General features: G+C 42.9%; 1 protein-coding gene across 3 annotated transcripts in view; it reads left to right on the forward strand.

Annotated features, from left to right (window-relative positions):
* Window positions 1–24,254, forward strand: part of PRDM15 (PR/SET domain 15) — a 391,258-nt gene that overhangs the window by 239,462 nt on the left and 127,542 nt on the right. For all 3 annotated transcript variants that reach the window (XM_030203815.1, XM_030203817.1, XM_030203816.1), the window contains exon 15: window positions 9,854–9,988. In XM_030203815.1, coding sequence (XP_030059675.1) covers window positions 9,854–9,988 — 135 coding nt within the window. The remainder of the gene's footprint in view (window positions 1–9,853; window positions 9,989–24,254) is intronic.

Raw genomic sequence — 24,254 nt, forward strand, 5'->3', positions numbered from 1 at the left:
TTACTTGATTGATTAGAATCATTGTCTTGCTGCACTTTCAGCTCAGAAATGTATGGCCTAACATTCTTCTCTAGAATTTTCTAATGTAATGCAATTAAGTGTACAGGGCTGCATACGTCTAGTAGCACTATAGAAATGAGAAGAAGTAGTAGTAACTTTTGGTTCCATCAGTAATGGCCAGCCCTCAAATCATGCAACCATCCCAGCATCATTAAACTTCCTTCACCATGGAATCTCGATCACTGATTAAGAACCAGATTTTCCAGATCTATATCTACTAGAGTCCTGATATCTTGATGTTGATGAGATTGGCATCGAAAAGCATGGCTTATCCTCAGGAAGTATCTGAGGTCTAGGATCCCCTAACAGCCTTTTCTAAGTCTTCTCCAAAAAGAAGTCTGCCCTGAAAGGAAGCCTACTGAGATGGATCTTGGACTCTGTATTGGCTGACAGTTACAAAGCCAAACCAGACGCCTTGCAGAAACCACTACAGCCATCCCTTTTACTGAAGCCAATATCAAATCATGAAGGGTGTCTGCAATGTAGGACATGCACCTCTCTAGGTGAAAAGCTTCCACAAACTCCTGTATATCAATTTCCATACAAGGGAAGCTCTAGAAACATAAGCACTGCAAATCATTGCTTGTAAACACAAAACTGAAATATCAAACACTTGCTTAAGCAAAGTTTCCAGCTTGTGGTCCTGCACCTCTTTTAAGGTAGAACCTTCTTCCAAAGGAATTGTAATTTTCTTTGGTGACCAGTGTCTCTAAGGCATCCACTTTGGGCTGTCTCAACTTGTTCTTCTTGGGTATCAAAGGGATAACACTTGGACATCTCTACCTGCTTTGAGCTCAGACTCTGGGGTATCCCATTCCACTGAAACAAGTGTGTGAATAGTTTCATGGATTGGAAATGCTTTGGACAGTCTCCTGGAATCTTCTAAAATAGGATTGCCTGATTTTGGAGCATCATGAGCTTGAGCAACCGCAATCCCTAAAATATTATAGAAAACCATTGGATCATCTTGCTCTACTGCAGGGAGCTCTCCAGGCATTTTATCAAGGAATACAACTGGTGCAGAGGACCCGGGGTAGCCAGAAAGAGAATCAGAAAACATTGATCGACTGTCTTCCATTTCTAAAGCCCAAGGAACAAGTGACTAGCTTGAGCAGGCAAACATGAATTATTCTCCTCCTGTGGGTTCTGAGAGGTTTTAAGCAAGACGGTTTTGTGAAGTAAAAGCAGAAATCCTGGAGAAAAACATTCCCCTGTAGTTTGGGAACATGAAGACTCCCTAGAAGCATTAGGCATGACTGATAAATCATCTGAAGAGCTGAAAACACCTGCTCTGAGGACCTGTTACCTTGGAGAATATTAACTGTAACACCAACTGCCTCCGCAGGGTCTCACAGTTTTCCCATTTTTAGACTGTCCCACTAACTTATCTGATGAATGCTAAATGTAAAACCTTTATGTTTAATAGGACAGGATACTCAAACACAGTCTCAAAGATTTATTCTGCAAAGTGGTTTGTTTGTTACTCAATCGTTTAGGCACCTGATTGTACTTGGCCCCATTGTTTCCTTAGCATCCTTACAAGACTAGCCCAAAACCTATGGGTTGTGGCCATCAGTCAGTAGATGTGGAGACAGACCTGCCAATATTCCCGATATTCATAGTGAGTTAACTGGCTAGGAATGGCTCCCAGCTGGTTAACTTGCTTATATGTGGCTATCTGGTCATTTTCAGCAGCATTTAACTGGTTAGTGCCACTCAAAATGATTGATCAGCACCAAAGTGGAAGCTGGCTAAGTCGGGACATTTCAGGGGTGTAGTCCAGTTAGCTCCCAATATTCAGAACTAACCGGCCATGGGCTAACGCATGGCTGGTTAGCTCTGAATATTGACTGAACTGGGCATGTGCTAGCTGGCTTTTTAAAAAAAAAAAAAAAGGAAAGGAAATTCAGTGCCGAAGCCTGCACAGGGCCTAGCTTTGAATTTCTGTTTTTATTGCCGCCGGTAGACAAAAAAATGCTGTCCACTGCTGGCTGAATATCTGGAGGAGAGATTCTAGATTTCTGAGGCCTACCCTATAAGGCAGTGCTTTGCAATCAGTCCTCGGGGTACCCCAGCCATTTGGGTTTTCAGGATATCCACAATAAATTTGCATGAAATAGATTTGCATACCAGCTTCTGCTTCTTGCCTTAGGCAATTTTCTTTCTTGAAAAAACATTTACTGCTATTAAGTGTTGTTTTGGTGCCAGCTGTTTCTGGTCCATGTTTGAAGGCAAGAGAAGTTCCTTTTCCCTCACTGTGAAAACCTCCTGAACTGTAATTTTTCTCTCTCTTTCTGGTAAGCCTGGGGTGATCCTTCCCGCCTAGGAAACCGTTTTCGGGGGAGACTGGGTTTTTTATTGCTTCTTCAGTGCATTTGTTACCTCCGCAGACTTCCAAGGTAGCCTTTAGCACCAGCCTCAATTTGTATTAGTGTTCAACTTGCCTGAGGTAAATTTTGGTCACAACGTCCATGGAGGTATCCTCACACAGCTGGGGGGGGGGGGTGGTACACAGCTGCAGAAGATTGATTTACTTGACTGGCAGGACCATCCTCTTTATCTGACCTTAGTCCTCACAATTTCCTACAAGGACTAAATCTCCAATCTCCCAACTAGGTGCTTGTGATTACGGATGCCAACTTGTATGATTGGGGAGCTTGTTGCCAGAAGATCAGGACAACTCCGTCTCTGCTCGAGGTGTTGTGGTCCAACAATCCTTTAGCACTTAGGGCAGTTCAGCTGGAACTTCAGACTCTGCTATGTATACTGAAAGGAAAAGAAGTAAGAGTTCTGTCTGACAATGCAACAGTGGTTAAGTACATCAACAAGCAATGAAGCACCAAGAGTGTAGCTGTTGCCTGAGAAACAAATTTTTTGATGCTTTGAGCAAAGCATCAGCTTTTGGCACTATCACAGGACCATAGGCGGTCGGTGGCCCAACTGTTTGGGGAGGCTAAAGGGGGTGGGGTTAGGGGTGGGGCTTAAATCCATAATTGTCTGATAACACACAGAAAAAATAAATAAAAATAAAAGTCACAATTAATACCTTTCATTAAATTTAGATATTAGATATGTATCATATGTCAAAGAATAAAGTGGTTGCTCAAAGCATATACTAACCACAATCGCTCAACTACAAAACACTATGCACAACTTTGTGCAAAAACACACTCAGAACCTTACTGTACCATAAATATTACACTGGGCAGAACCTAATACACCAATATACCACCCATACGGAAAATGCAGACCGTCAACAATATGAAACAAGGATCATAATATCACAATTCTCATGTAGAGCCACAAAACATCCTAATTCATGTTTAATGTGGGATAAAATGCCATACATAAGTAAATAAATATAAACATTTAATGTTGAGCGCCTGATTCTCAAAGTGGATATATTCCAAACACTATAATGAAAATAAAATGATCTTTTCTACCTTTGTTGTCTGGTGACTTTGTTTTTCTGATCATGCTGGCCCAGTATCCGATTCTGCTGCTATCTGTCCTCTTAACTCCGTTTCCAGGGCTTCCTTTCCATTTATTTCTTTACTTTCTGCCTTTCTTCTTCATTTCTTGTCCTCGCTCCTCTGCCCCCCCTCCAGCCATCCATACCCACCCATTGATTCTCTCCTCTCCCCTGCCCCCCCCCTCCAGCCATCCACACCCACCCACCCATTGATTCTCTCCTCTCCCCTCTGTTCACGGGCAGATTTTCTAACAGGAGCTGCTCATCCAATCAGAGAGCTCTATTTGAATGCAGATTAACATACAGACACTCTAATGGGAATTTTTAGTCAAAAACACTAGCTAAACCCTTCGTTTTTGGATCAGAGTTCACATTTTTGATCAGAGCCATGCCCTAACATTAAGGCTGTAAACATTGCCAACATTTTTTACCCATAAATATGCAAATGAGAACCTCCCAAAAACGGACTAATTTGCATATGGCTTGAGCAAATTTGGGTACATAACATACCAATCCCACTTCCTAGCACCTAAATTCTGCAATTAGATTTAATGCAAATACTTTTAAAACTTATTTTTAGCACTTTTAAAATTTCAGGGGCCAGTGCAAGTCTCTTTGGTGTGAACTGCTCATGTGCAGGAATTCATGATCCTAGTTAAATATCTCCCTGGCAACCCAGGACACCTCCAGCCAACCCCCTGCTCTGCTCTCCCAGCAGTAAGATAATCAAATTACAACTGGTTATACACAAGGCTAGAGACGGCTTTCACTGCTGCTGCTATTTAAACCCCCCCCCCAGAGCAGCAGGACTGCAGGAGAACTATTACTAATACTATTTAGCATTTCTATAGAAACAGCTGATCCATCCTGCTGTGGGACTCCCCAAGCCTCTTATACCGGGCACCTATGAGCAGGACACATTGCCAGGGTGGAGAACATCCAGGCAGATCCAAGATCCGTCTTCCGCAGCCTAGTGCAATCATTCGTACTTAACCATTTGGATTACTGCAACTCAGTATACGCAGGTTGTAAAGAGCAAATACTGAAGAAACATCAAACAGCCCAGAACACAGCTGCCAGACTCATTTTCGGGAAACCAAAATACGAAAGCGCGAAACCCTTACGAGAGAAGTTACACTGGCGCCCACTCAAGGAACGCATCACTTTTAAAGTATGCACACTAGTGCACAAAATCATTCACGGTGAAGCCCCAGCCTACATGTCTGACTTAATAGACCTACCACCCAGAAACGCTAAAAGATCATCCCGAACTTTCCTTAACCTCCACTTCCCTAATTGCAAAGGCATAAAATACAAAGTGATGCACGCATCAACCTTTTCTTATATGAGCACGCAATTCTGGAACAAACTTCCACGTAACCTGAAGGCGACCTACGAGCTGACTGACTTCCGCAAACTATTGAAGACTCATCTCTTCGAAAAAATCTATCGAAAGGATCAAAACACATGAAGTCCACACACACTGTTAGTAATACATCAATACATTCTCATCTGTACTCTCATTTTAACACACTTAAACCTTAATCTACAGGTAAAACTGCCATACCCGAACGTTTTTGCGCTATTGTTCTATAGTCCTATTAGTATCCGTTGTTCTTCCTCTGTTCCATTGTACTATTCTCTTAATGATACGTAGACTTTGATTTAAACTCAATGCCTCACAATGTAACCACAATCGAGCTGTAACATATTGTACTTCCATCAATACAATGTATTGTAAGCCACACTGAGCCCGCAAATAGGTGGGAAAATGTGGGATACAAATGCAACAAAATAAATAAATAAAATAAATAAGCAAGCACTCTCTCAGCCTAGGAGAGGATGTTATCTTTCAAGGCCTTCACTCAGATAACCAAACAGTGGGTTGTTCTCAGTGGTGTGCTGGAGCTGGCTCGCACCGGCTCGCAAGAGCCGCTTGTTAAATTTTGACAGCTCTTGCAAGCCGGTTGTTCGGGGCGAGCCGGCTCCATTACACGAGGTAAGCATGGCAGGAGAGGGCACCATCACAGGCCATGCTTACCTCCCCTCCCTCTCCCAAACATGTCCAGCGATGTCCTTCGCCCCCACCCTCCCCTCCCACTCCCATCCGTCTTTTGTATTACCTCCGTCGAAGCACCGCGTTATTTAAAGCCCTGCTGCCCATCTCCAGCCTTCCCTGCTTGCTTCCTGATGAGTTTGTTCCCTTAGTCCCGCCTTCTGACATCATTTCCTTTTTCCGCGAAGGCGGGACTGAGGGAACGAACTCATCATGAAGCAAGCAGGGAAGGCTGGAGACGGGAAGCAGGGCTTTAAATAACGTGGCGCTTCAACGGAGGTAATACAAAAAGACGGATGGGAGCGGGAGGGGAGGATGGGGGTGACGGAGAATCGCCGGACATGGATGGGAGCAGGAGGGCAGGGGAGGGAGGAGAATCGCTGGGCATGGATGGGTAGAGGGGGGCAGGGGAGAGAATTGCTGGGCATGGATGGGTAGAGGGGGGCAGGGGAGAGAATTGCTGGGCATGGATGGGTAGAGGGGGGCAGGGAAGAGAATTGCTGGGCATGGATGGGTAGAGGGGGCAGAGGAGAGAAGAGAATTGCTGGGTATGGATGGATAGAGAGGGGCAGGGGAGAGAGGAGAGTTTCAGGACATGAATGGAGGGGAGGGCAAAAGAAATTCTGGACATGGATGGAGGGGAGGGAAGGGAGAGAGAAGAAATGCTGGACATGGAGGGAAGATAGAGGAAGGAGATTAGATGAGGGAAAAGGAAGTGAGGAGAGAAACTACACATGGATGGAGAAAATAGGCAGAAGCTGGATCCACTGTACAGTCAAGTCTGCGGAGGACCAGAAATGAAGAAGAAAGGAGGAAAGAAAAGAAATAAATGGAAAAGAAGCCCTGGAAACGGAGTCAAGGGAACAGATAGAGAGCAGCAGAATCAGATACTGGGCCAGCATGATCAGAGAAACAAAGTCACCAGACAACAAAGGTAGAAAAAAATAATTTTTTTTTCATTATAATGTTTGGAATATGTCCACTTTGAGAATCAGGTGCTGAACGTTAAAAGTTTATATTTATTTACTCATTTATGGCATTTTATCCCATATTAAACATGAATTAGATTGGAACCTGGGATCATTTAAGTTTTTTTTCCTGGAGAGAGTAATGCATTCCCCCCCCCCCCCCCCAGCACACCACTGGTTGTTCTAGTAATAAAAAGCAACACCAAGTGCCTCGGTTTTTCAGTTGTTGAAAAGGAAGTCAGGATTTGAGGACCAGGATGTCTTATGTCAACCTTGGCCTTTGAACAGTCCAATTTATATTTTTCTACCTCTACCAATACTGGGCCATGTACTTCAAGGGATCTGAACTCATCACTGAGCTGTAATTCTTGTAGCACTGGGTTGGCCCAGGAGACCCTGGATGAGAGCTCATTTCATTCAACTCAGACAGGCCATTACCACCACATGGGTCAGTTCTAATGGAAGATCCAAATCCATTCTGTCTTACAACTTGGCTGTTGAGAGGTCTTGTTTAAGGGGGAAAAAGTATTCTGAAGATCTGATTTCCATGTTGCTTCAGGCTTGAAAACATTCAGCTTCTGCCACCTGTTTAAGAGTTTGATGTTTGTTTGAATCCTGCTGTGTGGATGAAGCTATTTCACTCTTTGCAGCTTCTGTTGCTCAAATATTAGCCTTTCTTCAAGATGGCCTTTATAACATTTGGCTTTGGGATTCTTGAAAGTTCAGGTTGCAGTTTTATTTTGTTTCAGAGGTCATTTAGAAAGGTGTTCTTTAGCAGCTTATCTAGATCTATTTAGTTTTCACAGTAGGTTGCTCGTATTGTTCCCCCTTCTGCTGCTGCTTAACTTGACTGGAATTTGAACCTACTTTTAAAGGAGCTGGGCCTCACTCCTTTGGAAATCACTCTTACGATGGTATTTTTGTTAGCCATTACGAGGTGTGTCTTGGAGTTACAAGCTCTTTCATGTAGATATCCTTTTCTTTAGCTTATATAGGCTGGAATTTCCATTGGGACTGTTCCTCTTTTCTCCCTAAAGTGGTCTCTTCTTTTCACTTGAATGAAGCTCTTCCTTCCTTTCAAGATAAGATTATGGTGAAGAATTAAAACTGATACATTTGCACGATGTACATTGTGCCGTCCTTTGACATTTAGAGGTGAGCAATGATTTTAGATGATCTGATAGATTATTTGTTCTGTTTGGGGACCTGAGGTAGCATCTAAACCTACTATATCTTGTTGCTTCAAGGAAACAATTTTGCCTGCTTATATTCTAAAAGGTAAGCAACCTCATCAAGATTTTAGAGTGCATTCGACTAGAGAGAGAGCTGTTTCTTGGTCAAAACCGTGGGCAGTAGCTCTTAAGGATATTTGTAAAGCAGCTACCTGTGCATCTCTCCATATTTTTGCGCAAAGCAGTATAGAGTTGAATTGTGACACGAGCAGCAGCTTTGTTTGGGTCTGAGGTGCTCAGAGGAGCATTATCAGTTTCCTATCCTTAAGGATTGCTTTGCTACATCTCAGAAGTTCTGAACTAGTCTGGTAAGGAATATAAAAAAGGAGAAATTATTCTTACCTATTAATTTGCTTTCTTTTAGTCCTACCAGACCAGCCCATGACTCGCCCAATTGTTCCACAGCTTTGTTGTTTGAAGATACAGTTCCAATGTTTTTCCAAGGAACAGTTTCTTCTCATGTTTTAAAAGTTACTAGTTACTGTTTGAAGTTTATTATACCATTTAAAGGAAAGCAAATCGCCTATCTCCGCTAGTTTCTCATTTGAAATACTGAACACCTGAAGTTTCACAGTACACTTGTAGGGTATAGAATCTATCTCTACATCTGCTGGCTGAGAGGCATAACCCACAATAATTTCTCCTTTTAAAGAAGATAGGGTTCATGTATGTACTATTTTACACTGATTAAGAATGAGTCTTACTGTTCTTTCTTTGTATGTATTGTATCTCAATAAACATCAAATTCTTTACCGTATATACTCAACTATAAGTCAATCTCATGTGAGTCGAGGGTAGTTTTGGGACTACAAATGGCCAAAAGTGGTGTGACCTGTGCAGAAGTCGAGGCCACGCACATAAACCCTCTCTGCTGACCCTCCGCCTCTTTTTTTTTTTATGCTAACCCCTCCCCCCCCCCCCCCCCCCCCAAGCATGCCTTTTTTTCCACTGTCTTAAGCCCATAGCTAATTGAAGTAGCTTTAACTTGAGTGTGCAACAAATCAAGTGGCTGAAAGAATAGATCCAGAGGTCTCTTCAGTAGTAACCAAGTGTAAAGTGGTTTAATCAGTTGGAAATGCTTGAAATATGCAAATGAGGGTGCCCTTTCCTGTATTGCAACTTGTTCCCCTCCACATACTTTCCAAACCAGAGGGCCAAGCATCTATTTATCTATTTATTTTATTTTATTTATTTATTTATTTATTTTACACCACTGGGTTAAAGGCTGGAGCATTACTTGATGTCATAAAATTGGTTTTGTTTTTGCTTACATCTCTATAGCTGGCCAGTGTTGACATGCCCATCGTTTCAGGAAAAGCAGTAGTTAAAGAAAACCTTGGCAGCCTTTTCTTTTTCTGTGCTGCCAGCAGGAGACAGAATCGGGACTGTAGCTGTCCCTCCTTTACAAGCAGAAAGGGTTCGACTACTACCGAGAGCGGGTGCCACTGCATTACGAATCACACTGCAACCTGGAAAAAGAAAGTTAGTTCACTTCTAAGATGCTGGAGGGACACATTTAAGAGGAACACCACTGACAGGAAAAAGGTTAAGGAAAAAAAAAACAGTGAGAGGGGGAGCGGAGAAACTTTGGAGCTAGAGGAATTACCACAGTAATATAAGTCCCGAAGGAGAGCTGAAACAAGTAGCACAGAGAAGCTGCCGGAGAAACAGTATGTGCATCTTTGTTCCTGATGATAGTGTTACCCAAAGATAAGACAACCCCTGTTTTTTTTAGTGCTTTTTGAAGCACAATTTCTGAACTTATAGTTTAGTATATATGGTAATTTATACCCTTTCATCACATAAGACTGGTTTCAGTTAAACAAGGGTATCCTGGTAAAAACTTGTAATTCTCATAATTGGCTTTCACAAACTTATTCTCAGCGCTGTACTTATTTCCTGGCCAAGAGGGGCTGCTTTCCCTTTGGCTGACAGGTGAATGCTGCCTTTATATCAGTAGATGGTTAGCACAATTTTTCTCTCAAGTGGTGGCAGGAAACGGAGCATCATTAGAATGATATTTGGAAGGGCAGTACAAAGCATTCCCCATTTCTTCTCTCTTCAGGACATTGCACTAATGAATGACCAGCAGCGGGAGGAGTTCATCGGCAAGATTGGGATCTCATCTGAGGATAACGAAGACAATTCTGATGAATGTGCTGATTCCGAGCCCCATAAATACGGTTGTAAAAGATGCCAGGTAACTCCTCTGCTTCTGGTCTTAGAATCAGCATAATGCCAGATTAGATAGCATGAATTACAGCTTCTGGAATGATATGATCATAAATCATAATGGAGACCAGTCTGTACATGTCAGTTGTCTGTGGTTCCTTATTTCTATCCTGGCATTGGCACAACTCAGGTCAGCTTTTAATGCAGAGTGGCTATTTTTCTATTGCTATCTTCCCATGCAAAGTCTTCCTCCTTTCCATCCAATTTTCAAAGATAAGCTAAATGAGGTATGCAGTTACTATATCCCTCTGTTCTCTCACACCTGCTTCATATCACACATCTGGATGTATTCAGTACTGATTTTTGACAGCTAGCTGTCATTGTGAGAGTAGTGCGTAGTGTAACTTTTCCCTAGAGGCTGTGAGGGACACTTCAGCCATACTTCTAGTTCCCAGAGCAAAAGTACAAAGAACAAGAGAAAAGCCAGATGTTTGTTAGAAATACACGTTGATTGTGCTGACTTGGATTATTTAACCTCTACATCACTGTCTGAAGGGATATTTCCCAGGGAGAGTGGACTATCTCCAAATGGATTAATTTTATGCATCAGAAAATAATTACAAGGGCCACACCCAATCAACCTATCCTAACACAGAACAAGGATTAAAACAAGGGAAGGTTACATCAGTGGTCACTAAAGTTGTATTAATTTAAACACTAGAGAACATCATATTAACATGAAAGAGGTCATAAGATCTCTTATGGCATGTGCCATTACAGATCAAGACCTTAGCAGCAAAATTCATTCATGTGTATCTCCATTGATTAATCAAAATGTGGTATTAAATACGTACATTGAATCTCCAAAAATCTTTACTCAATTATACATAGCAAAAATATTAATATTAAGCATGGTCACTTATCTGATTGAAAAGTCTTCAGGGTTGATCAAGTAGACACGCTTGACGCCCACACAAAAACATCGGTGTCTGAATGGGCGTTTCAGTCTGTTATGTCATGCCTGCTTCCAGGGTTACATGAGATTTCCAAACATAAAGGACCACTACTTCTCACTAAAATCAAACACAGTATCATTAAACACGATTTAATCAGTATAAACACTAAATATCAAAAAGTGCTACTAAAGACAACTTACACTTCTAACTTTGGCAAAACAAGCCTAAAGGTCTGATCAGCTCTTAATGAATGAGGATCTGGGGAACCATGTAAGTTTAAAAGAAGCTATTTGAAAACGTCACCACACTATGTAATGATACAATCGACACACACACACACACACAAAAAAAATCTTTATCAACACACATTATTCCAATTCTCTTTTCAACCCATCGGGTTCTACACATTGTAAATTATAGATCCCGCGCCTCTCCTTGTACAATAATAGAGCATCAATGTCCCCACCACAATGAGGCGAATTAACCACTTCCAAAACACAAAACAGTAGATCACCAAATGTATGTTTATGAGCAATGCAGTGAGACACTAGTAGAGCATTTAATCCTTCTGTGAAGGCTACTGCAGTGCTCAGTCATCCAAGTTTTCAACATCCGCTGAGTTTTCCCTACATAAATCAAATAGCATAAATGACTTCAGTTGTCTCACAAGTGGAAAAGGATCTTAACTGAAAAACATGACCCTTCAGACTAACAGAGATTCCTGAAAAAGAAGAAGAGCACACACTACAGGGTGTGCACGGATGCCCCTTAGTCATATCATCCAATGGTATAGCACAAGGTATAGATATATCAGAACACACTAAAAGGCCCCTCAAATTTCTTCCCCATTTAAAAGCAAATAAGGGGGCTTCTTGTTATACCTCATGTAGCTGAAGTAGATGCCAATGTTTTAAAACAGCTGCGTTAACCTCACCTGCAGCTGGAGAGTAAGTCAAAATACAAACTAGAAGGTTCTCTTTGAACAGGATAAGTACGTAACATAAGTGTTGCCATACTGGGACAGACCAAAGGTCCATTAAGCCCAGTATCTTGTTTCCAACAGTGGCCAGTCCAGGTCACAAGTACCTGGCAAGATCACAATACAATACATTTTATGCAGCTTATCCCAAAAATAAGCAGTGGATTTTCCCAAGCCATTTTAATAATGGCTTATGGACTTTTCTTTTAGGAACATTTTTAAACCATGCTAATCTAACTGCTTTTACCACATTCTCTGGCAACGAATTCCAGAGTTTAATTACACATGGAGTGAAGAAATATTTTCTCAGATTTGTTTTAAATTTACTATTTTGTAGCTTGCCCTAGTCCTAGTATTTTTGGAAAGAGTAAATGAGCGATTCACGTCTACCTGTTCCACTCCACTCAGTGTTTTATATATCTCTATCATATCTCTCCTCAACCGTCTTTTCTCCAAGCTGAAGAGCCCAAGCCGCAGTGGCATAGCAAGGGCGGGGCGGTGGGGGCGGTCTGCCCCGGGTGTCAGCGGGTGGGGGGGTGCTTCGTCGAGAGCCGACAGCTCTTATCTCCTGCCACCACCCTGGCTTTTTTTTTTTTTAATCCATGCAGCGACGCAGGCAGCGCCTCGCGTCTGCCCTGCGTGTGCTGTGAAAAGAGAAAATTGCCTTGCTGGCGTCTGGCCTTCCCTCGCTGTGTCCCGCCCTCTTCTGAGGTAACTTCCTATTTCCTCGAGGGTGGGACATAGCGAGGGAAGGCCCGACGCCAGCGAGGCAATTTTCTCCTTTTACAGCACACACAGGGCAGACGCGAGGCGCTGCCTGTGCCGCTGCATGGATTTTTTTTTTAAAGGCAGGGTGGTGGCAGGAAAAGAGGGCTCTGTCGGCTCTCGACGGAGGGGGGACGGGGCCGGGTCGGGGGGGGGGGGCTCAGATGGGAGAGGGGTAGCTCAGAGGGGAGAAGGGGATTGGGGAGGGGTGGGGGAGCTCAGAGGGGTGCTCAGAGGGGAGAAGGGGATTGGGGAGGGTGGAGGGTGGAGGAGCTCAGATGGGTGCTCAGAGGGGAGAAGGGGATTGGGGAGGGGTGAGGGAGCTCAGAGGGGTTTGGTGGGGTGGGGGAGCTCAGAGGGGAGAAGGGGATTGAGGAGGGGTGGGGAAGCTCGGAGGGGAGAAGGGGTCTGAAGCTGGAACTTGGGTCTGACAAGGGGGCAGGAGGGAAAATGGGTCCATGCCTGGGGCAGGTGGGAGAATGGGTCTGGGGCTGAAAATGGGGGATGCAAGGCATGTGGTGGATGAAGGGGGCTGGAACTGGGGGCTGAAAAGGAGGGTAGTTGGGATAAGGGGGCTAGTACTGGAACTGGGGGCTGAAAAAGGGGCAGGGGCTGAAACTGTGGGGACTGGGGGCTTTAAAGGGGACAGGGAGAACTGGCTGAGGCTGAAGCTCGGGACTGGTGAGAGAAAAGGGCTGGGGTTGAAACTAGGGGCTGAAAAGGGGACAGGGAGAAGTGGCTGGGGGCTGAAGCTCGGGACTGATGGGAGAAAAGGGCTGGGAACTGGTGGGATAGTGGGGCTGAAAGGGGGGGCTGGAACTGGGGGCTGAAAAGAGGGGGCAGAGAGAGAGGGGACAGACCCTGGATGTTAGGGGGAAGCGTGAGGGAGGACAGACCCTGGATGGATGGGAGAGGGAGGGCAGACGGATTGAAGGGGCAGAGAGAAAGGGCAGATGGTGGGTGGAAGGGGGAGAGAGAAAGAGGGCAGACTGGGGCAAATGGTGGATGGAAGGGGCAGAGATAGAGGGCAGATGTGGATGGAAGGGAGAGAAAGAGGGCAGATGTTGATGGAAGGGGGAGAGAGAGATGGCAGACTGGGGCAGATGGTGGATGGAAGGGGCATTAGAGAGGGCAGACAGTGGATGGAAGGGGCATTAGAGAGGGCAGACACTGGATGGAAGGGGCATTAGAGAGGGCAGACACTGGATGGCAAAGAGAGAGCGAAGACAGATGCTGGATGGAAGGAAGACAGTGAAAAGAAGATGAGGAAAGCAGAAACCAGAGACGACAAACTGTAAATAAAATATATATTTTTATTTTTTTGCTTTAGGATATAGTATTGAGCAGGGACTATCTTTCTTCTATGTTTGTGCAGCGCTGCGTATGCCTTGTAGCGCTATAGAAATGCTAAATAGTAGTAGTAGTAGTTTATAAATAGAACATGTAAACAAGGTAATCTTTTTATTGGACTAATTTTAATACATTTTGACTTAACTTTCAGAGAACAAAACCCCCTTCCTCAGGTCAGGATAGGATACTGTAACAGCACTATACTGTATTGACCTGAGGAAGGAGATTTTGGCCTCTGGAAGCTAAATGTTATTAGTCCAGTAAAATGATATTATTTTATTTTCTGTATTTGTTTTATTTCTATTTGTTAATTTGTAAAGTGGTGATTGGTATATGTTTTTTTTCAAATTTACATCTGCTGTCTTTATATTTTGCACAGTACTAGGGGACATTTTCTGTTTCTGTGGTGTTGCATTGTATGCAGAGTCTGGCATCGGGGGTTCAGTTTAATTTTTGTCTAAATAGAAAGTTTATGATTACTTATTCTATAGTGGATTAGGGTGTATCTGTGTTTGTGAAAAAGACATTGCTTTCGGTTGGCATTGACTGTGCAGGGTTGGCGATCTGTACTAATCTGTCTGTTTTCGTTTTACAATAGGTGAATTGATGTTCTAGTGCTCACTGTAGTGTTTAAGATGCTTTCCTTTTCCTTGTGTGACTCATACAAATTACTGCTTATGGTATGGTAGAATTGCTCTATAGGTCCTGAGTGTTTTGTATTCTCGTTATGCCTAGTACCGGATTTGGGGGGGGGGGGGGGGGGGGTGTTAAAAAAATGACCAGCCCCGGGTGTCAAATACCCTAGCTACACCACTGCCAAGCCGTTTCAGCCTTTCCTCATAGGGAAGTCGTCCCATCCCCTTAATCATTCTCGTCGCCCTTCTCTGTACCTTTTCTAATTCCACCATATCTTTTTTGAGATGCAGCGACCAGAATTGCACACAGTCTTGAAGGTGCGGTCGTACCATGGAGTGATACAAAGGCATTATCACATCCTCGTTTTTATTTTCCATTCCTTTCCTAATAACCATGAAAACTACATACGACCACCTCAACTCCCGGAAATCACTAAAGACTTACCTGTTTGAGAAGGCATATATCCTAAGGACCCAACTTAATTACCTGAATCAAGTAACTCAAAGAAATCCAAATTTGTTTGAACTTAATGAACTTTATATAACTTCCCTCTCTATGTTTCCCTAATGTGTCTGTACATACCTATTTCATTTAACATAACATCACTCTATATTTGTTTCTTCACCGGAGGAGGCTTTCACCCCACAGCGCTTTGTAAGCCACATTGAGCCTGCAAATAGGTGGGAAAATGTGGGGTACAAATGTAACAAATAATACCTAACATTCTATTTGCTTTCTTTGGTGCCGCAACACACTGAGCAGAGGGTTTCAAAGTATCGTCAATGATGACACTTAGAGTCACCGACCAAGAAAAGGATCTAACATGGAACCTTGCATCATGTAGCTATAGTTCGGGTTCCTCTTTCCCAAATGCATCACTTTTCACTTGCTCACATTAAACATCATCTGCCATTTGGATGCACAGTCTTGTAAGGTTGTCTTGCAATTTTTCGCAATCCTCTTGCGATTTAACAATTTTGTGTCATCGGCAAATTTAATTACCTCACTAGTTATTCCCATATCTAGATCATTTATTTGTTAAAAAGCAGCGGCCCCAACACAGACCCCTGAGGAACCCAACTATCTACCCTTCTCCATTGAGAATACTGACCATTTAACCTTACTCTCTGTTTTCTATCCTGTAACCAATTTTTAATCCACAATAGAACACTACATGCTATCCCATGACTTTCCAGTTTCCTTTGGAGTCTTTCATGAGGTACTTTGTCAAATGCCTTTTGAAAATCCAGATACACAATATCGACCAGCTCACCTTTATCCACGTGTTTCTTCATCCCTTCAAAGAAATGTAGTAGATCGGTGAGGCAAGATTTCCCTTCACTAAATCCATGTTGGCTTTGTCTCATTAATCCATGCTTTTGAATATGCTCTGTAATTTTGTTCTTTATAATAGTCTCTACCATTTTGCCCGGCACCTACTTCAGGCTCACCGGTCTATAATTTCCCAGATCACTTCTGGAACCTTTTTAAAAAATCGGCATTACATTGGCCACCCTCCAATCTTCCGGTACCATGCTTGATTTTAAAGATAAATTACATATTACTAACAATAGTTCTGCAATTTCATTTTTCAGTTCTATCATTACTCTGGGATGAACATCATCTGGTCCATGCGATGTGCTACTCTTCAGTTTGTCAAATTGCACCATTACATCCTCCAGGTTTATAGTGATTTCACTCAGTTTCTCTGACTCGTCAGCTTCGAATACCATTTCTGGCACCGGTATCTCTCCCACATCTTCCTCGGTGAAGACCAAGCAAAGAAGTCATTTAATCTCTGTGCTATGGCCTTGTCGTCCCTGAGTGCCCCTTTTACCCCTCTTTCATCTAGTGGTCCAACCGATTCTTTTGCCGGCTTCTTGCTTTTAGTATACCTAAAAAAGTTTTTACTATGCTTTTTTGCCTCCAACACAATTTTCTTTTCAAAGTCTGTCTTTACCTTCTTTATCAGCACTTTGCATTTGATTTGCCATTCTTTATGTTGTTTCCTATTATTTTCAGTCAGATCCTTCCGTGTTCTGGAGGATTTTCTTGTAGCTCTAATAGCTTCCTTCACCTCACTTTTTAACCATACCAGCTGTCGTTTGGTCTTCCTTCCTCCTTTTTTAATAGATAGAATATATTTGGCCTGGGCTTTCTGGGTGGTATTTGATGTAAATTTTTTACCTTTGCAGCTGCTCCTCTAAGTTTTTCATTTTTCCACTATTCTTCTCATTTTATCATAGTCCCCTTTTTGAAAGTTAAATGCCAATGTATTGGATTTCCTGTTTGTACTTACTCCAGAGCTTATATCAAATCTGATCATGTTATGATCACTGTTTTCAAGAGGACCCAGCACCATTACCTCTTGCACCAGATCATTTGCTTCACTAAGGACTAGGTCTAGAATTGTTCCTCCTTTTGTTGGCTCCTGAACCAGCTGCTCCATAAAGCAGTCCTTGATTCCATCAAGGAATTTCACCTCTCTAGCATGCACTGATGTTACATTTATCCAGTCAGTATCAGGGTAATTGAAATCACCTATTATTATTGTGTTCCCAAGTTTGTCAGCCTCCCTAATTTCTGATAACATTTCTATATCTGTCTCTTTGTCCTGGCCAGATGGACGGTACTACACTGTTATCACTGTCCTTTTCCCCTTTACACATGGAATTTCAATCCATAGGGATTTCAAGATGTGTTTCTTGTCCTGTAGAACTTTTAGTCTATTAGATTCAAGGCCGTCCTTAACATACAATGCTACCCCTCCACCAATTCGATCAACCCTATCACTGCGATATAATTTGTATCCTGGTATTAGTGTCCCGCTGATTATCCTCCTTCCACCGGGTTTCACAAATGCCTATTATATCTATTTTTTTCATTTAGTTCAATATATTCTAACTCTCCCATTTTATTTCTTTGACTTCTGGCATTCGCTTATAGACATTTCAGACTATGTTTGTTTTTCCTATTTACATCTTGCTCAGCAGTTGACAGTGATAATGTGAAATCTTAAAAATCTGCTTTTTATTTAAAGACTCCTGGACTACTATAGTCTGTAGTGCAACCTTGCTATCAGGATGCCCTATCTTCCTTGTTTTGTTGATATCTTTGAAAGCTACCTTATTCTGAATTGTGCGCTTTTGAGCGACTGTCGCCCTTCCCCCAGTTTCTTGTTTAAATGCTGCTCTATCTCCTTTTTAAATGCCAATACCAGCAGCCTGGTCCCACCCTGGTTAAGGTGGAGCCATTCCTTTCAGAATAGGCTCCCTTTCCCCCAGAATGTTGCCCAGTTCCTAACAAATCTATAACCCTCCTCCCTGCACCAACGTCTCATCCATGCATTGAGACTCCGGAGCTTCCTGTCTCTTGGGCCCCGGAGGATCTGGATTTCAACTTCCTACCTAAGAGCCTAAATTTGGCTTCCAGAACCTCACTCCCACATTTTCCTATGCCATTGGTACCTACATGTACCAAGACATCCGGCTCCTCCACAGCATTGTCTAAAATCCTATATAGGTGACGCATGAGATCTGCCACATTTGCACCAGGCAGGCAAGTCACCGGGGGGATCCTCACATCCACCAGCCACCCAACTTTGTACTTGCCTAATAATCAAATCACCAACTACAACAGTCTAACCTTTCCCTCCTGGGCAAAAGCTCCTGGAGACGCATCCTCGGTACAAGAGGATATTGCATGCCCTGTTGGGCTGGTCCTGACTACAAGATTATTACCAACTTCACTATGTAGGAGGCCTCCCTCCTCCAAGGCAGCACAGGGGTGCCAGACTGGAGGTGAGACTTTTATACAACATTCCTGTGGATCTCCACTATGTACCTCTCTGTCTCCCTCAGCTCCTCCAAGTCTGCTACTCTAGCCTCAAGAGAACGGACTCATTCTCTGAGAGCTAGGAGCTCTTTGCATCGAGCACACATATATAACCTCTCACCAACTGAAAGATAATCATACATGTGACACTCAGTGAAAAAGACTGGGTAGCACCCCTCTCTCTGTTGGACTACAGTCTGCATCTTAGTATTATAGAGTTATTAAAACTTCTTCAGGTACTAGGGATATTAGAGGAATATAAAGAGCCTTAAGATAATATGGTATAATGTGTAATTTATTTAGTGTTTTCTTCCCATAAACTAATTAAATATAATTAAAACTAATAAAGATGTAATTAAAACTCTAATGAAAACACTCCTCTTGTTGTCCTAATTAGAATAATGACTATAAATGAAGAGTTGTGCTAGGGGTGGGTGGGAATGAAGACTGAACTAAATCCTGCTGTGCCTGTTAGGACTATCTGTTAATGCTGTGGTACAAAGTTCAAGTTTTAAAACTAGGGGGAAAGGGGTATAGAGACTAGCTGATAAAGTTTGCTTTTTATTTTATTTTTTTTATATTCTGCCTATCAATGATCTATAATTCCTCTTTTAAACCCCAATCTTTAAGCTCCCAAAGCACAGAGCAAAATGTTCTCTTACCAGAGAAATGTCCTTTTCTCTCAGAACTTCTCAGAAAGAAAGTTATGTGGGACTTTCCTCTCTATATATAGTTTTGATTCTAAAGGAACTGCTTCAAACAAACCCTTTGAAGCTTTTTGAAATATAGAACATTAACGGTTATTTGGGGTGATAAGATCTCAAGTGGCAGATGACATGCAGGGTACTGCAAGGATTCCTGTTATCCCCCATTCTATTTCATGTGTATTTGTTGTTTATTAATGAGGCTTTTAAAAAAGTAAAATATTGGATGGCAATAAATGCTCTAAAAATTAATCATATTCCTTCCTGGAGGACTTATGCAAGCACTCCAAGACCACTAGAGGCCTGATAACTTGCTTATATAAATACCTCAGTACACAATCTCCAATTTATACTCTTCACAGGAGAGGTTGGCAGCAGGAGTTGGATCTGGAGTTGAGAGATGACGAGTGGGAGGCAGTGGAAGAGGCATCAGTGAAGGTGTCTCTTTATGTACCCTTTAAGGAAAATGCTGTAAAAGTTTTATTTAGATGGTACTTAACGTTCTCGTCTCCAGCGCATATACTCAGCAGTGTCGGGCATGTGTTAGAGAGAATCTTGTGAAATTGGTACAATGTGTCTATATGGTGGTCCTGTGTAAAAATCCGGGCTTTTTGGAAAATGATACATTGTAGACTGCAGAATTGGCTGGAGTGTTCACTTCCCTGGGCACCAGTTTTTTTCCTTTTTCCCAAAAAGGTCCCAGGGCTAGCACCTTCTCAAGCTGTCTTGGTGCGGCACGCTATGAGTGCAGCCGGAGTAATAGTTGCTTCTAATTGGAAACATTCCACTGTGCCCTCGCTGGTGAAATGGCTCAATAAAATGTGGTATATTTGTGAAATGAAGCGTCTCTTAGCAGAGCATCGACATCAGAGGAGTATATGGAAGACCATCTGGGAACCTTTCATCTCTCAGTGCTCAGTTTGAACACTATGTGACCTGGATAGGATACTGGATTTACCTTGTGGTTCGGGAGAGAGGGTGAGTTGAGGAGGGTGGAAGGGTGGCAGGATACGAAATATTCTAAAAAAGACTTGAAGTTACATTAAGCTGTATTAGGGGTGTTTAGACTGGTGGAAAGGTTTCCTTGTTTGTATACTTTTTACATTGCTGTTATACATTTGTTTAAGTAAGATAAGAGAATGGAGATGACATGTATGTTTCATTTCATGTCTGAACAGTTAATAAAGACTTCATGCAAATTAAAAAAAAAAAATCCAGGTAAAACCACAGTACCATAGGTGGGAGGTCAACAAGCGGAATCGATCCAGGTAAATATTGATTTAGAAGGAGTTGTAGTGCTAATAAAGTGGTTAGCTAATAATTACTGTGGTTAGAGTTTGTGGCTTGTCTGTTTGGAGTATGATTTCGCCCTAAAGTGGTCCTTGTCATGAAACACCTACCCACCCGCCTGGTAACCCTGCGGCCACTTAGCGGGTCTATCCTCAGCACAGCTCAGGTCTGCCTGCACCTGGTCATGTGCTCTACACTAGCACCCTCCTCCCACTGACTGGGCCCCAGCTGCCTCTGGGCGAGTCTCCTGCTCTCAAATTATCCTCGGTGATTTCTAGGTTACTGGGGCCACACTCCCAGTGGTCCCACAGTTTCTAGAAAGCACTCACAGACCCAACATACAAACCACCAGGATTCTTAGTCAGTCCAGACAAGCAAAGTCAATAAACTAAAAAAAGGTTTATTGTTAGAATAGAACAGTGAACCATGTAAACAGGTGGAAAATAACAAACAGTAACAGATAACTGAATATGGATCAAATATAAAAGTATCTAAACATTTATCTACTACCTAAATAGTATCTGGGGTGTTCAGGAACAAGATATAGCTGCTCACAGGTTATGAAGTCTTAACTGTTTATAGGGTCTCAGGAAAAGAGAACCTTCTGTTTCCACTTCCTTATCTGAAACTAAAAAAAAAATTACTTCACAGCTTAAGCTAACTGCTTTTGTCGGAAAGAAAAAAATGTCAGTTTTGTAACAACTTTACAAACAGACAGTCACCACCTGCTGGCCAAACAAAGGAAATGCACATCATAAACAATAGCTATATAATTACAAGCAGGAAAATTCCCTGTTTTGCCACAGTTCCAAAACAAAGGAAAGGATTCTCACGAAGATTTTCCTGGGAATATGAGAGAAGAATGCCACACTTTGGAAATACGTTATAATTTATTGTTTTTTATATATATATATAGATAGATAGAGAGAGAGAGAATATAGAAGGATATCCACCGCTTTTGACACTGTCAATCACAATTTACTTCTTGACACACTGTTCTCATTTGGGTTCCAGGGCTCTGTCCTCTCCTTATCTCTCCCACTGTACCTTCAGAGTACACTCTCATGGTTCTTCCTCCACCCCCATCCCGCTCTCTGTTGGAGTTCCTCAGGGATCTGTCCTTGGACCCCTTCTTTTTTCAATCTACACCTCTTCCCTGGGCTCCCTGATCTCATCTCATGGTTTCCAATATCATCTTTATGCTAACGACACCCAGCTTTACCTCTCCACACCAGACATCACTGCCGAAACCCAGGCCAAAGTATCGGCTTGCTTATCCGACATTGCTGCCTGGATGTCCAACCGCCACCTGAAACTGAACATGGCCAAGACTGAGCTTATTGTCTTCCCACCGAAACCCACTTCCCCTCTCCCTCCACTCTCTATCTCAGTTGATAACACCCTCATCGTCCCTGTCTCATCTGCCCGCAACCTCGGAGTCATCTTCGACTCCTCCCTCTCCTTCTCTGCGCATATCCAGCAGATAGCCAAGACCTGTCACTTCTTCCTCTATAACATTAGCAAAATTCGCCCTTTCCTCTCTGAGCACACCACCCGAACTCTCATCCACTCTCTCATTACCTCTTGCCTTGACTACTGGAACCTACTCCTCACTGGCCTCCCACTTAACCATTTATCCCCCCTTCAGTCCATTCAGAACTCGGCTGCACGCCTTATCTTCCGCCTGGACTGATATACTCATATCACCCCTCTCCTCAAGTCACTTCACTGGCTTCCGATCAGGTACCGCATACAGTTCAAGCTTCTCCTACTAACCTACAAATGCACTCGGTCTGCAGCCCCTCCTTACCTCTCTACCCTCATCTCCCCTTACGTTCCTACCTGTAACCTCCGCTCTCTAGACAAATCCCTCCTCTCAGTACCCTTCTCCACCACCGCCAACTCCAGGCTCCGCCCATCTGCCTCGCCTCACCCCATGCTTGGAATAAACTCCCTGAGCCCATACGCCAAGCCTCCTCCCTGCCCATCTTCAAATCCTTGCTCAAAGCCCACCTCTTCAGTGTCGCCTTCGGCACCTAACCTCTTTACCTCTATTCAGGAAATCTTAACTGCCCCAACTTGACATTTCGTCCTTTAGATTGTAAGCTCCTTTGAGCAAGGACTGGCCTTCTTTGTTAAACTGTACAGCGCTGCATAACCCTAGTAGCGCTCTAGAAATGTTAAGTAGTAGTAGTAATATATAGATAGAGAGAGAGAATATAGAAGGATAGATATGGTAATCTTGGCAAAAAATAAGGAAAACGTAGCAGCAAGACTTATCAGTACATGGCAGAACAGTAAGGTAACAATATCAATGCAACTAATAATTATTCCTGAGACATAACTACCGGTGCTAACCTAAGAACCACACGCCAAATGGTCCTGACCCACTTGGAACATGGCAATGCTTTCTACTTCACCCCAACTATAGAAAGAATAACTGATCTCACCCTATAGGCTGTCTGGAAAAGTCCTTTGGCTCCCTCACCTTTCCCTTTCGGACTCCAACCTGGAGCTTCCCAACTGGCTCCTGAACAAGGCTGTTAGATATGCTGCCTGCTCCACTGTGTTTTCAGTCTGTGTTCGTTGTGGAAAGGAATTATCAGTGAAGTTGGAATGCACACAGATTTTCTCTGGAACTATCTTAGTTAATTCTAAGATGCTAATCAGTTAAGGTTCTTACTCAATACGGCACATATTTGTAGTTGAGTTCCTTTATGAGTACTGAGGGCTTTAGCCCCTCAGTAATACTCAGAGGGACTACATGTTGGCTAGTGAAATAACACCTATCAGAGAAAGGTCTCTGTTTCTAAGCCTAACAGGACAGCTGCCTGTGTAGCTGTTGTGTCAAACTCCTTGAGTAGACTTCTTCATATGTGCATGATATAGAGAACATCATGTCACGTGTAGAACAGTTCTCTGATTGGGTGAACTGGGCAGACAAAGACTGTTGGCATGAAATTTTCATGTGGACAGTGGATGGTAAAGCTTTGATCCACAAGGATCACTGAGCTAACCAGATGGTAATTGTCATTAGCTGGGTGCAGGAATGCCTGTGCAGATGATATAATGAGGTCCTTGGCCTTAGTGATGGTGGTCCTTACTAGAGCTGGTACCGCTGGCACCTTACAAAAGATGGTCAGCCAAGATTACCACATACCAGTATTAGTGTAAATAGCATTCCTGCAGCTTCTCAAGAGAGAAAGAAAAAACAAATGTCCCTTCAAATGTCAGTCCATTGTTGTAGGGGGTCTTGTAACAACCATGACAGTATTATCCTAAAAAGATGGCTCCTGTTCTAGTCAGAGTTTGGTTCATAGGCCTCAGTTCGACAATGCATACGAACAGGTATGGGCAATGTAATCCCACTACAGTCCCCCCCTCCCCCCGGACAATGGAAGGCCTTCAATGGAGGCCTTGCTTTTTCCACTAACTATTAAGTGGACTATGTGTGGGATAGACACAAAGGAATCCTGTTTAGAAGGAATGGATCTACGGAATCTTAGTGGAAATTGGGTGGCGACACCGGTAATTAGAGAGTAAAACCAATGCTGTGCGGACTTCTACAGTCTGCACCCTGATCGTGGCTTAAAAGATATGGATGGGCTGGAGTGTAAATTTTAAGGGGCTGCAACATAGTAACATAGTAGATGATGGCAGAAAAAGACCTGCACGGTCCATCCAGTCTGCCCAACAAGACAGCTCATATGTGCTACTTTTTGTGTATACCCTATTTTGATTTGTACCTATTGTTTATTTTCTCTGAATCTGCCTTTGCTA

Source organism: Microcaecilia unicolor, chromosome 5 (genome assembly GCF_901765095.1).
Source record: "Microcaecilia unicolor chromosome 5, aMicUni1.1, whole genome shotgun sequence".
NCBI lineage: Eukaryota > Metazoa > Chordata > Amphibia > Gymnophiona > Siphonopidae > Microcaecilia > Microcaecilia unicolor.